This window comes from Hippocampus zosterae, chromosome 2 (assembly GCF_025434085.1).
Source record: "Hippocampus zosterae strain Florida chromosome 2, ASM2543408v3, whole genome shotgun sequence".
Lineage (NCBI taxonomy): Eukaryota > Metazoa > Chordata > Actinopteri > Syngnathiformes > Syngnathidae > Hippocampus > Hippocampus zosterae.
The window spans coordinates 7,196,894-7,212,278 of record NC_067452.1 but is presented as its reverse complement, the minus strand read 5'-3'; the positions used below and the strand labels follow the sequence as shown (position 1 = coordinate 7,212,278).

Here is a 15,385-nt window from a genome sequence, read left to right as displayed (position 1 = left end):
TAGGATCTGAAGTTCAGTCAGGAAGTGCCCACCAACCCTCAAACCCGGAGGCTCTGCAAGGGAGTCTTCTACAAGGAAATGACACGACACCAACTGCAGAGGCCCGAAATGAACTGCTGCACGACTGCCAGGTCCAGCATCTGCCCTTCGCCAATGGGTTTCTACGGCTGTAATCATCTCATCGCCGCATCCCTCAGCTGCTGTGTAAAGGTGAAGGGGCGATCCATGGGTACCAGGTTGGCAGAGGAGAACCGACATTGGTAATGTTCTGGCGTGTATACCACGCAGCGAAGGACAGCTTTCGGCACTGCCTCAAACCTGCCCTCCAAGGAGGCCAGCAACCGTCGTGTTGCAGTCAGCGCCTCCCCTGCAACATAGGAAGCAAGCACTTGGCCCATTCTGCAGCAAGCCAGCCACATGCGGCTGCCGTCACCTGAAACATTTGGCTCTTCTGACAACAACATCTTGTGAAGAGCGATGTCTCAGAGTGCCCTACTGTGACAGCAGGCCCTGTAGCAGCTGGCTCTGCCTCTTACGTTGGGTCTGATAGGTCTTCAACTGCCAGCATTCACTGCCGCTTGTTCCCAGTGCACTGCAGAAATCTCCCCCAGTATTTATGATAATCACATCGTTGACTGAAATTGCTCTACATGTGACTTGTATGTGCTGCGGCATGTTGAGCATCACTGCAATTGGCTGTCAACCGGTTCGAGGTCTACCCTGCCTACTGCCCCAAGATGGCTGCGAGAGGCTCCAGCATGCCCACGACCTTCATGAGGACAAACGGATTAGAAAATGGATGTATGGATATTGAGCATTAGTGGTGCAGTCTCGCTACCTCAGTGAGTCCGTAGCACAGACACAAGGATAGAGTGCTTGTGCGCAGGCCTTTTGTTTTATGCTCTGATCCAAAAGGCAACACTGAAAATCACATTATATGGATATGAGGGAGCCACACACACTCATAATGATTTGGAGTTTGTCTTTCCAAACCAGCGGTTAATGTCTTTATTCGAGTACACACAAACACATAGTCAACTCATGCTGGACTTGTGTGTAGAAAACTGTTTTGTTTTGTTTTTTTGATTCCACTGGAAACAAAACAGATTAAACAGAAGATCGTATAGTACCGTAAACTTAACTAAAAGAAGGCACATTAAAGTAACTCAGAGAAAAATGGAAAAGGTAAAGAGTAATGGAGATGAATGAGAAATGGATGTGTGCCTGGTGAATAATGAGGGCAATGTGTGAAGCGTACAAAGCCCAGATTATCCTTTCAAATATAAATATGCACCAAGTTGGAGCCTAGTATTTTGCAAGTATAGACTTACTGAGGTTGAAGGTGGGTCAGGCTGATGAAGAGTTGTGATAAGGTGTGAGTTGAAGATGATGAATAAAGGGAAAAGTCAGAAAAAAAACAAACAAGTCGCAAAGTTGCGACCCTTTCGTTTTTGGAAACTGAGTGTTTTTGGTTAGCGTGAGAGTTATGACATTTCTATCATATCTTTTCAATAGGACCATGGAAATTATTTGAAAGCAACTGCAACTCTAACAAAGATGCAAGGTGTAGTAGCGTACATGCATACGGACTCCGAGTGCTCTGTTTTAGAGCCGGCGCGAAGTTTGCGCAGGGACATGTCAGACTAAGTCTTGAAATTTTCGTAGACCCATGCACTCCTATTTCAAATTTTGTTTGGATCGGTCAAGCCACTCGTATCTCAGGGCACCAGCAGCGTTATAAGATTTGGAATCTGAAGTACAAATGTGACCAAGTTTATGGTTACTGAAACATCAGAATGGAAGTGTTGCAGTGTAATGTACGTAATTCCAAATCTACAGACCTTTTCCTGTCAGTACAATGAGCTGAGCTACGCTGTCAGTAAAAAAAAAAAAAAAACACAAGAATGGTCGGGGCAAAACAAATCCCTCCTGCCATATCCCCAAATGCATGTGATTTTTTTTTTCTTCAAGTGAGTCATTTTCTTTCCATCTGTCCTCTGACCCGGTGCCTTGGGCAGAGCGTGTCAGTTTATGCAAGTTTCTCTCCCTTGTGTTAACACGGCAGCCTCCTCGTACAGCGCTTTGAGATAAATAGGCGCCATCTGAGTGCATTGCACCATCCAGAGGCTCATGTGTAAGTTTGACAGTCGGTGGATTCTGTCGATATTTCCATTTCCTGAAAATGGACTGAATTACCTGACACAGCTTTGCACTGTTCTGAATATGTAAGAGATTTAAATATCAGTATTATATTTCTAATTTCTTCTCAAAACAACAAATTCACTGAATATTGCACAGCATTAATAATTATTGGAGTTTCTGAGAGGAAAGAAAAAAAGTGAAATGACTAAGTTACTGCGTGGTAGTTACGTATGCCGCTAAACACCTTGAAAAATAGCCCAGTGTTTGCTTGTGTTTGACTTTGTGAGTGTTTTTAATTCAACAAGGCATTGACCCTATCATTTAAAAGCAACAACGCCGGGTTTCCTTGGACTTAGTCCAAATGAGCTGTTCCAAATTCAAATAGGCTGTGGCGGCACACTGGTCTACTGGTTAGCACGTCCGCCTCACAGTGCAGAGGTGCAAGGTTCAATTCTGACCCCGACTTTCCTATGTGGGGTTTACATGTTCTCCCCGTGCCTGTCTGGGTCTTCTCCGGGTACTCCGATTTCCTTCCACATTACAAAAACGTGCAGCTTGATAGAACACTCGAAATTGTCTTTAAGGTGTGAGTGTTACCACAAATGGTTGGTGGTCTCGATGTGCGCTGCGACTGGCTGTCAACCAGTTCAGGGTGCACCCCGCCTACTGCCCAAAGACGGCTGGGATAGCCTCCGGCACATCCGCGACCCTCGTGAGGATGAAGCGGATTTGAAAACGGATAGATGGAAAATGGTCTGTGCTTGTTTCCTGACAGAATTTAGTGGTGGGTTGTGAATTTTGACTCACAGGAATACGCAATTACAAAAGAGCATGCTCCACAGTGTTAGGAAGCTTTTATTCAATGCGGACTTCATTCTCTTGAGAAGCGTTTCTAAAATGTTGGTTCAAATAAATGCCGAAGGCCTCTTTCCTAAAATATAATGAGTAGATTGTGTTGGGAAACGGAATGTAGCTTCCTAACCCTCTGCCAAAGAGGCTTCATCCTCCAGTTGTGGTCGCGGCTCCCATGTGAGGAAAGTAATCGGATCAGTACAATCCGCAGAACGCCTGAAGCGCCATGAGGAATGGGCGCGTTTGAGGCCACTCAATCTAATCAATGAGATAATCAATAGGTGGGGGCTGAAGGAAGGGTATTACTTTGGACCGGCGGAAACACCACTCACTCATCTTGATTAAAGGCCACTCTTGGTGGGTCACCACTTGGGTGTTGTGCTCTGGGCTGACACCAGAATTCAGGGTCATTTATGAATCTATTTAATTACTGCGGTATTATCTCTGTGGTGGCGGCCCGGTAGTCCAGTGGTTAGCACGTCGGCTTCACAGTGCAGAGGTACCGGGTTCGATTCCAGCTCCGGCCTCCCTGTGTGGAGTTTGCATGTTCTCCCCGGGCCTGCGTGGGTTTTCTCCGGGTGCTCCGGTTTCCTCCCACATTCCAAAAAACATGCGTGGCAGGCTGATTGAACACTCTAAATTGTCCCTAGGTGTGAGTGTGAGTGCGAATGGTTGTTCGTCTCTGTGTGCCCTGTGATTGGCTGGCAACCGATTCAGGGTGTCCCCCCGCCTACTGCCCGAAGACGGCTGGGATAGGCTCCAGCACCCACCGCGACCCGAGTGAGGATCAAGCGGTTAGGAAGATGAATGAATGAATATCTCTGTGGTCTCAACGGTCCACATGCGGATATCGGAATGTGTTGAGGTTTATGAATGACTCCAGGAGATATTGATCTCTTGTCCCACGTGAAGTTTATTTGACGCAAGGGCACGAAATGCATTCGACTTGAACCCGTGGCATTGCATAGAAAACACGACTCTATACCAGCTCAGGGTAAGTTGCGACAGCAGCCAAATAAATAACATAATACGGATTAGACACGCTGAAACTGACTTACAGGGGTTCTCGTGAAGCTGTGCTTTTAGTACGGCTCCAGGCTACATTTTGTGTTGCCACAATTTAGTGTTGTAATTAAATGTCGCTTTTCAGGCATGTTTGCATTTTAACAAGCACAATGGTGCCACTCGTTTTTGTTAAACAATTGCTTTGTGCGTGAGCAGCCTGCACGAATGAACAGGGGGTGGTTCATAAATATTCCTTTTTTAGAGAACACAGCCGTACCCCCGGACTTGATGTGCTGTGATATTAAATGTAGAACAGCACCCGGATCTAATATAGCCATGCAATTCCTTGCTCAGTTTCAGAATTTGCCTCAAATGAGTAAAAATTGGTAGACATTTTTACAGAGTCACAGATTTTTTTTTCCTCAAATTGATCTGTATTTAAACATTTTAGATTGCACTACAGAGTGGCCACTAGAGTGGGAGTAAATCTTCAGAATAGATTAAAACTTCTTCACTCAGAGCCCCCTACGCTCATTGTGTAAAATGCAGATGACTAACTTCGGTTCTCATTGAATAGTAGTCGATTGTACTCGTTTGGAGTACAACTCATCCACGACTTTGAGTACAATCTACTCTCTTCCAAGTGTAACTTTACCTCGGTTTATACTTGGACCAAACTGACTTGGGCTTTCTTCGTATAAAATTTTCTTCGATTAGAGTACTTAATGTGTAAGCCAAAAGTAAGCCCCGACACTAAATGTAAAACAGCAATTGAATTATTATGGGGAAGTGGCCCCAACTTAAACTGCAAAAGCCACTGAGACCAACAGATATGTCGAGGTGGCAGGATGGGGTTTCCCCCTCAGGAAGTGCTGCATCTGGTCTCATCCACAGACGTGTTCAGGGAGCATATCCCAGCAACTATGGAGTGCCTGCTGGGCCATAACAGAGTTGTTGTGTTGTACGCTCAGCATGTAAAATAGACAACCCCATTCTGCTATTTATCGCAAATGTATTGCTCTATGTCTGTCTATGGTCTTTTGGATTGGGCACAGTCACACATTTAAAAAACAATGCTGCATGATTTTTGATTAAATGATATAGTTCATTACAATGCAGAATAATAATTGTAAAACAGAGGCTTGTTTTTTTTAAATATCCATTCATCCATCCATCCATTTTCCACCGCTTATCTGGGGTCAGGTTGCGGGGGCAGCAGCTTTAGGGGGGAGGCGCAGACTTCCCTCTCCCCAGCCACATCTTCGAGCTCTTCCTGGCGCATCCCGAGGGGTTCCCATGCGAACTGAGTGGCATAGTCTCTCCAGTGTGTTCGGGGTCGTCCCCTGGGTCTCCTGCCATTGGGACATGCCCGGAACACCTCACCAGGGAGGTTTCCAGGAGGCATCCTAATTAGATGTCCGAGCCACCTCATAGGACTCCTCTCGATGTGGAGGAGAAGCGGCTCTACTCTGAGCTTGTCACCTTATCTCTAAGGGGAAAGGGATTTTTAAAAAATATTCCTGTGATAGATTTTAAAGAAATATTGCTTTGTTTCTTACTTATCACAAATGCCATGGTTTCTTTCGAAAACCAAATAACATTTAAATGTAATCTAAAGGTGTAACAAAGATTAATTAAAAAAAAAAAAGCTGAAACCCAATAAATTCCGAAAATCACAACATTGTTTTACTCAACCTCAACCACACTTTATTTAACAAAATTGAAGCAGGTCAAATATTGCAAAGCATAAAAATGTAGTTTGAAACACAGCGTTTGAAAATGATAAACCATCACGTGGGCTGAAGCACACAGTAGACAGCGACCCCCCAGGCACCCCCTGGGGTTGGACAGAAGAGCAAAACTGGGAGTTGAAGAGGATGCGATGCCTTGATGAGTCACAGGTTCACTGAGTCATTAGTACCAGAGGTAAAGCAGGGTGGAGATGTAAAAGCAAATCCACATCTCGGTAAAAAAAAGTGTGGGGCCTCCAGAACAGCCGTTGCAAATGATTCACAACATTTGCATACGCAAATCTTTCATTATTCCTTTTTTCCTGGGCCTCTACATAAAAGTCTCTTTTTCCTATTATTTCTTACGTGTGAAAGATAATAGTTATGGGTGCATGAATGCAAATGTTCACACATCTCTTCTGCCGAGGGAACAAACAAAAGAAGTGATTCAGCACCGTGGACAGCGCTCAACTGTTTCCCGGGGGGAGAGACGTTGGCCTTCTGGCTTGGGCTGACGTGCCACCTCACTGCAGCTCTTTATACTTAACTTGAATACCTTGACAATCTCATCCAAGCTTAATTTAATTGCAAGGTGTCACTATTTGGGAACCTTCAGAGAACATGAATTGGTGGTGTCAACACGAGTTACAAGGCGTTTACATTGCTCTAAAACACAGAAAAGGGCACCTGCGCATTGGTGACAGATGGCACATAGTAATGTGTGTCTCTGTCTTGATTTCTGTTTTTTTTTTTTTTTTTTAAGTGGCATTTAATGTTCATACCCTCTGTTAAAGCAGACCTGCATGGTGTAAAAGGCAACCTGCGTCAGTCGCTGCCATGTTTGTGCAGGCCTAAAAGCACCTCCACTATATGATAACAGGCCACATTACACAAAAGCAAGAATCCTCCCCCAGAATAGAATACTTCAAGCACAATTATTTTGTACAAGGTTAGATAGCTACAAACAAAATAAGTCCACAGTAAAGGTGAATCATAATCATACTTTTTTTGTGTGTGTGTGGACGAATACATTTTTTTTTTTACAAGATAAAGCAATCTATGCTATATTTACCTACAATGCTCAAATAGACCGAATCATTCTAGCTCATTTGAAAAACTGGCGATTTTTTATGAAAAAATATGATGGTACAAACCCCCCCATTTAAATGACTTGATTTTTTTTTTTTAATTTCCTTTCACCCAAAGCAGGCCATGTTCATAGACACACACAAAACCACAGAACTGTTATTTGAGCAACATCATCTTTGGGGAAGCATCCTTGTGACGTCATGCTCGTCCGGATGTCGCCACGGAGTCAACAATTGGCACGGCATCAAAAATAACACAGTATACATTCAGAAAATAGGATGACTTCGCAGACGTGCGTGTGGCCGGGTCGGGGCTGGGGGCCTGCGCCCACACCATCGACAAAGGTATAAATAACCTCAATATTCATCGACAATAAAATCATAAGGAACAGAAAAAAGGAACATGCACTGACAGCATTACGTCCTTTCTGATACTAGTCTTGTTTACCCTCTTTCCTCTACAAACAGGTTTAAAACAACAAATACAAATCCTAACTGCAGTTTCACAAAAATAGAGAAATGGCACTTTGTTATCGTCATATATATGTAACTCTCATAATATCTCTATATATAGTCGTCATATTGATGGAGAATCAACAGGGGGGGGGGGGTCGCCTCATCTCCGGTGGTCATGGTTCCTCGGTCGCGCGCCATGTGTGCGTGTGTTGAAACCATGCAGAAATCTCATGCATATGATACATCAGCCCGACTATTTACATTTACATTCATGCGCTCGTGCACCGTTCCCTCGCGCACACACATCCCGTTTTTATCGCATGACCCTTCTCTGCCGAAAAACAAAACAAAAACAAAAACATATGTAGTCCGATTGCGGCTAATAGCACAGGTGGAGGGAGTAGTGTTGGGGGGCGGGGGGAATTGAGGGATTGTCCTGTACAGAATATACACCACCGGGGCCCAGTGCAGCAGACTAACTGGTTGACGTTGACTAAAACGAGACACAGCCGAAGCTGTCCGCCTCTTACACGGGGACAAATGTGTTGTTTGGGTTGTGTATGCACGGCACTTTGCGCGTCCTTTGTCAATCCCATCTGGCCTGCCTTCTTTTTACGCATCGTTTGTCGCGGAGAGATGCGTGGTGCAGTCAAAGCCTCGCTGAGCCCCCGCATCCGCGTGGTAGGCACCACTGTGCCAATACGATGAGTCGCACACTGTCTGCAGGGAGTTGATCTCGGAGGCAGACGAGTTGCCGTCCCGCCGCTTGGACCGCTTGCGGTTCCGCAGGATGAAGACGAGCATGCCGACAACCGTGAATGCGGACGTGACAAACACCAGTAGCAAGCCGGGGACGAGCACGGAAATGGAGACCCGGTTGGGCTCAATATAAGAGTTTGAGCGCGTGCCCGAGTCCAGCGTGAAGGTGCTGTTTTTAGACAGGGAGGTGGGAGGGGGGATCCGCTCATAGAGTCTGGGACACATGAGGTCATTCCGCACGTAGCGGAAGTCGCGTTTCCAGAACTCTTCCGGCGACTCGCACTTGAGATCGCTCACGATGACGTCAGCTCCGAGTTTCTCGGTCCACTGCTTGAAGGGCACGATGTTGCAGGAGCAATCCCACGGATTCCCGTGCAAATCAATCTGAATGATGGAGTTGAGCTGGTCCAACACGCCCGCGACAGGCAGATAGGAGAAGTAATTGTTGTGCAGGCTTATTTTGGACAAGGAAATCCCAAGGAACGTATCCGGCGGCAAGGACTTGAGCAAGTTGTTGTTGAGAAAGAGAACCCTCAGGTTGGGCATGGGGCCGAACGCGCCCGCCATGATCAGCTGGATGTCGTTGTATTCCAAACTGAGGTATTCCAGGTTGACGAGGCCGGCAAACATTTCCGCCGTGAGCGTATCCAGATAATTCTTATCCATGTACAGCCACCTCAGCTCGGTCTGGTTCTGGAAAGTGCCGTTGTCCATCGCTTTGATGTTGTTCCCGCCGAGATCGAGCAGGTTGAGGCTGGCGTAGCCCAGCAGCTGAGTCTTTTTCACCGCGTGGATGTTGTTGTCTCGCATGTTCAGCTCGTGGGCGGCCAGCGGCCTCGGCTTCAGGTTGGACAAGCTCTCGATCTTTTTGCCCTCGCAGTTGACCCCCAGCCCCTGTCTGGAGCCCACCAGCTTGCAGTTGCACGGCTGCGGGCAGGCGGCGTTGCGAAGCTGCTCCTCGGCCTCGCTCGCACCTGTCGGCCCCGGCGTGGGCTTGGTCTTCAGCTGCCAGTTCTCACGTGATTTGGAACGGCTCTTGGCTCCGTGAGCGCCAGGCGTCGGTGGCCCGCCGGCATCGGCGCTGGGCTTGTAAGGCGTCGGACGTGGGCCGCCGCCGCCGCCCTGCGCCACGGGGCCTGAGGTCTCATCCTGCGTGGGAGGGGCCACCAGGCTGGTGTCTGCTCCGCCTCTCTGCGAAGGGCACAGTTCCTCTTCAGACGTCTCGTTCAGGTCGCTCCCTTGCAGCCTGGTGGGAGCCTCGCAGACCACTCTCCCGATGAGCGCGTTGGGCGGGATATTCTCCAGCCATTCTTTGAGGGAAACCAGGTCACAGTTACAGTCCCAGGGGTTGTCTTCCAGCAGAACCTCCACAATGCCCGGAATCTGCTCAAGGATCCCTTCATAAGGCAACGTTTTGATTCGGTTCCCCCGTAGGTCAAGATGCGTAACGGGCACGTGTTGAAACACGTTTATGGGTAGCGCGCTGATGAGGTTGTCATTAAGTATTAACACTTCAAGTTTGTTCAGGTCCCTGAACACAGCTGGGTCGATGTCCCTTAAGAGATTAAAATCAGCTTGCAGGTATTCCAAGTCGTCCAGGCCCAAAAAGGTACTCTTCCTGAAGGAGCGGATCTTGTTGTTGTTAATGTGCAGTCTTTTGACCAGCTGCAGCCCCAAAAAGGCGCCCGGGACTATGTCGTGCAGCCCGTTATTCTCCAAATGCAAGCTGACTGCGTTGTAAAAGTTGGCGAACTCGTTGGGGAAGAGCCTGGACAGCGAGTTGCCGTGCAGCAGCAAGTGGTAAAAATGCGAGCTGGGCCCGGTGAGGTGCTGCAGCGTGGTGAAGCTCCTTTTTTCGCAGCCGACATGCACGTCTCCCTCGACCTCTGTGCACGAGCATATCTGCTCCTGACACACGTCCCTTGTCACGTTCCCGCTGGCAACACAAAGAGCCGCCGCGTTCAGCAGGACAACCCAAAGCAGCATTTTTCAATGCGGACAAGACATCCCCCGGTCTCAAGACATAGGAGCTGTTGATCGGGTCAAAAACAATCCAAAGAAAAGCAGAGGGGAGACGCGGGTGGTCTCCGTAAAACACATCTGACCTGCTCGTCAGCTCGCACTTTCCAACAGAAACCTCCTCACAGTCTTTGCGGGTCAATTGGGCGAAAAGCAAGAGGAACGAATGTCCGGGGCATCCTTTTTACAGCCGAAACGACTGACCTTGGCGGAAAAATTAGGAACAAATGGTCGCCTTCTTCTCTCGCTGGCGCGCTGCGGCGCGGGGAGCTGTCCCCTCTCCCCTGGTGCCGAGGCTTGATTGGAAAGCACCCGCATTCCCCCCTCACATCTCTCGCCTGAGTCTCACCTCCTTCATTCCTCTTCTTCGTGCGTCGAACGGCACCGCACCAAAAGGCGCACACAAATTGTGCATCCAGCGCGGAGCTGGCGACGAAAGACGGGATATACTCCACTCAGCTGTGCTGGCGAATGGGGCGAGAATAAATGATAAAAACAACAACAACAACAACACGGCAGCGCAAAATCAATCCATACGTATTGTTCGTGGATTAGAAGTGTCGAAAAAGATGCGTGCGCGTCGACGATTGCGCCAATTCAGCGTGCTACCAGCCGCCGACTCACTCCGCCAGCTTGCAGCACCACTGCAAAAGTGTCCAAGTCGGCGCAGCAGCGGCGCGATGACACGTACAGGTCGTGATGCCTCACTCGCATCCCGAATTCCACACCCATTATTTAAGGAACCACCCAGCAGTGCAATCGTTGCTCTCGATGTTTTTTAACGAACATTGTCGAATGCGGTAAAACTAATTCATCCGCCACGGGCATGCCTCAGCTCTACAAGAGTATCAAACGATGCGTCAGCCTGTATGCGCATGTGTGCATGACGTGTTCCTTGCTAAGATGCTTTGCAGAGAGGGACCCACGAGGATGAGGAACAAAAGGACGTGAGATGAGCAAAGATTTATATTTGCCCTTTGTTTGTATTGTACTCGATTTTTTTGTGGGGTTTTTTTATTCGTATGCGTGGAAGTGCCATACAAGTGAAGCTTCAGTCTGCATTTCCCCAATATATTTGCAGCACTTTGTGGCAACAACCATACATTTTCTATCACGTCTGTGGGAAGCAGCACACGTGTTCAATAAACCTTTGCCAGACTGTGAACATCTGCAGTCACCTAATGGCGCCCTACGCATGATATGCTTTAACTGTCTACATCAGTGTTACACGTTGCCCTCACATGCCACACAGACAGACAGATACACACACACACACACACACACACACAGACACGGGGACGTGCAAGGTTAGAAATTGTCTGCGTTCTGGCGACCGCTGACCAGTCAGTTACTATGTCTCGTGGTTGCACAGTCTTTCAGTGTCCAAACATTTTGATTCAAGAATAATCCCCAAAATAGGATAAAATGGTATTTCAAGCGGGATATCCTAATCTTGGCAGTCAAACTTAATTGGATTGTGAATACAACATGCATTATCCAAAGGAATTTAGCATGGAGCTCAGCATGATGATGTGATACAGATAATGTCGCATTGCATTAGTGTGACTGGGGACCAGAGGAGCTCATACTCATGACACATAACTTCATCGTCTAGCAAGACAACAAATTATTTCCTGAGGATGTGAATGGGACTCAAGAAAGTTTAACCAACACGAAACTATCATTTAGGGTATAGCAAGTTAAAAGGAAAATCTGACAATCAGTTTTAAATTGGTTGTGTCGATAGATTAGCAGCAAAATCCTCAGTTGATTATGAACGGAAAATATTTATTTACTGTATATCGAATGAAGGCGTGCTCTCCCTGTTGATTCAAATGGTAAGATCATCAGCAAGCTCTGCAAAAGCCCGATATTGAACCTGTTCATTTGAATCAGCTGTGTTGCAACACGGAGAGATCGAAGACATGCAGGCCCTTCAAGACTGGAATTGCTCACCTCTGGCTTATCCTCAGGAGGGTCACAGGAAGGAAGACTGGGCTTCCCTGCTAAAGCAGTTGCCCCCGCGAACCGACCATAAATCCATTTTCTACCTGATAAGCGGTAGAAAATGGATGCATGGATGGATGATTTTTTTTTCTGTTGTTAGTATGTGTTCATATCGTTTTCTAAACTAAGATGTATTGCAGATTTTTGGGTTATATTATTTGGTTCGCTGTGAGGGACACATTTCAAATATTTCAGCATGAAAAATCCCTTCTTAATATTTTTAATGAGCAGACTATCCAGTCGTGTTCATGTGATTGACAAAGCACATTGATCTAAATTAAAATTATATGAACTGCGTTCCCTAAATTAAAAATTAGGGAACGAATTCTATGAAATGTTTGATAGGAGTCTTGCCCTTGGCAGTTTAATGCGCCATTGAGATTCATCCAGAGGCCCTTCAAAAAAGGGAGTTTTGGAGCCAGTAGAATACTTTCTGGGTAATTACAGAAAGGTCAGGAGCCATGTTCAGCTTCTTTTCACATGAGCATTGAGTGCGGCTGAGTGTGTGCAAGCAGCATTCAAGATAAGGCCCATTGGTTGAGAGTTCCCCATGAGTCATTCTTTGATCATAAATAAGGTCTAATCAGCCAGATCATAGGGTGTGGAGGGCAATTATGAAGTCCATTGAAACCTCAGCACAACTCCAGGTTGGTGATATAAAACAAACAAACAAACAAACAAACCCCAAAACATTGACTATTTGACTCCAAAACAAGTGCTTATAAAGATCATGCAAGCACCTTATTTCAATTATGGACATAAGGTTCATACTAATGTGTGATGTACCAAAAAAGACGGGTCAAGTTTGAATCGGGAGTCAATAGGACGACTGGCAAAAACACAGCCTGTGATATTGAGCGGTAAGCCTGTATGAGGACTCAGCAGAACGTCTGACTGCAAATCTATACACAGCTATCAACAAGCATTCTCCACCCCCCACAATAATCTCGACACATGTCCCCGATGACCTGCCGAAGCAGCCCGAGAGGCCGCTGGAGCGGGATCACTCACTGAGTGAACTGAGCAGGAGGTCATTCACAGCACTGAGCACTGGGGTGCATGCTGAACAGAAAAAGTGAGCAAATGGAAAAAGCAGGGGAAAAAATCACTTCGGATGACTATCTATCCCAACAAAGTTGACCTTTTAAGTTAAGATTGCTTACAATGTTTAAAATCCATATTATATAAATCTATGAACGTTTGTATCCAAGAGCTCCGTTTAATCTTATTTGCTGTCCTTTGCTTTACCCGGCGTGAAACCCTTAATGGTTGGCCAACCTCTGTCCTAGCGTACTTCATCTCACCTCAAAAGTACCATGGTGCATCCCTTTTCTATTTGAAATTCAATTGATTTTGAGGAGTCTTATGTTTTAAACTGCAGCAATTAATCCGTGTTACCATGGCAGCCGGTTCATCTCTGCTAAATCAGACAGAGCTGGTGAACCACTCTCATCGCACAGCAGTTAGCCCTGATAACACATGAGAAACAATAACGTTGAGTGTCACCCCTCTAATTGATGGATACATGGACCAGGAGTTTCACACCCCATGATTCATTAGAACCTCTTACAGTACAACTACACACACTAGGACATGGGTGGGCAAACTACGGCCCGCGGGCCGAAACCGGCCCATTGGTCTTTTTAATCCGGCCCGCTGAAGATTGGTCAACATTTAAGGTTCGATGTGAATGATTGCATTCATTTCAGTTGGACTTGTAATGACAGGCATTTCACCGCCAGGTGGCTCATTGACTTGAAGTTGCAGAACACTGGGAGGGGGGGGGGGTCTTTTCGACCACCTAGGACCACTGTATTGCTCTACTTCTACTGGTCTGATCACAACCCATCTGCAGCAATGCACAGTCTAAAATAGGACATCAACAACACTGTTGTCATTTTAAAAAAGTATATTAATACAGTACTTTCATGCTTTTGTTCTGTTGATGTTTGATAAGGACTGTCAACAAATGCTGTTTTTTTTTCAATGTACCGTATTTCGTGCTGACCTGGCCTTTCTGTCAAATTTTAAAAGTCAATGCAGCCTCCGAGCCAAAAGGTTTGCCCACCCCTGCACTAGGAGCTCTATTGTCATAGACAGGTGCATGTAAAAACCATCACATCTTCATTTATGTGCAGGGGCAAGTCGAGTTGAGCATATTTGTGACTTTGGCAGATCGTGATGCACGTTTCTGGGTGCAAAGCAGGGCATTTTCTACACCGCGCGTCTAGCGCACCTGACTATTTGGTGACAGAATGTAGACTACCTGGTCTACAAAAACCAAATAAAAACTGGTCTAAGTTGTGGCACAGCTGGTGTATCACAATTTGGTGAACGTGATCGAGGCCCAGAAAGACAGATTCTGATTACTGATCCTTGTATTTCACTCATAAAAATTTGACAAAAGCATGGATCAATCCCTCTAAATAGGGGTGTCAAACTCATTTTTGTCACGGGCTAAATTTTAGTCACAGTTTCCCTCAGAGGGCCATTATGAATGTGAAATAAATGTTTAATCACCTCCTTTAATTATTACATATACAGTACACAATTAATAGATAACTAATTTTGAAATCAAAAGTCAAGACTGTTCATGTTTCCGTAATACCGTATTTTCCACACTTAAAGGCACACTGGATTATGAGGTGCACCTTCAATGAATGGCCTATTTTGTAATTTTTTCATATGTTGGACGCACCGCACTATAAGACACAATCTACAATGCATCCACTAGATGGAGCTACACTCAAGGAAATGCCAACAGAACTGTAACAACGCCACTCACTTGATTGAAGTGCGCCTCAGCCGTCCATAGTCCGCTGCTCTCTGCTGTGCTGTCTTGAGCGCGAGCACGTACTCACGTGGTTCAACCAATCAGCGCCGACGCAACCCATGTCATAGGTCAAAGAAGCTTTACGCAAACGACAACAACTAAGATAGCTTAACTGTTGAGTGCCGTTGCTACAGAACAATCGAATGTCAATAAAACGTATTTAATGAAGCTGCGACACAGTTCACTTAACCAACAGCAAATTATAACATTGACACACTAACATTGAACTCTCTTGCCGCTGCTCTATTTGCGTGTTCAACTGCGTAACCCGATCGCCTAAAGTTTGAACTCTGCGTTGGAAGCATGTCTCTAGCAAGGAGACATATTATCGTAATAATCATACACAAGGCGCATCAGATTTTAAGGCGGGCTGTGAGCTTTTAAGAAAATGGAAGGCTTTTAGGTGGCATTTTAGTGCGTAAAATACGGTAATGTAAAACATGAAAATGCCTGCAATAGCTCAACATGATTATATATTGCATATGATAGTTTGA

The 15,385-nt window shown here is 46.1% G+C and overlaps 2 protein-coding genes across 2 annotated transcripts; both read right to left on the bottom strand.

Annotated features, from left to right (window-relative positions):
• Positions 1 to 5,680: 5,680 nt before the first annotated feature.
• Positions 5,681 to 10,942, bottom strand: LOC127592142 (SLIT and NTRK-like protein 1). Its single transcript, XM_052052653.1, has one exon. The coding sequence runs from the start codon at positions 10,016 to 10,018 to the stop codon at positions 7,886 to 7,888; it is 2,133 nt and encodes a 710-aa protein (XP_051908613.1). The 5' UTR covers positions 10,019 to 10,942; the 3' UTR covers positions 5,681 to 7,885.
• On the bottom strand, positions 7,886 to 10,018 carry LOC127596170 (SLIT and NTRK-like protein 1). The gene has a single exon (XM_052058358.1). It carries the CDS (start codon positions 10,016 to 10,018, stop codon positions 7,886 to 7,888), a length of 2,133 nt encoding a protein of 710 aa, XP_051914318.1.
• Positions 10,943 to 15,385: the final 4,443 nt, after the last annotated feature.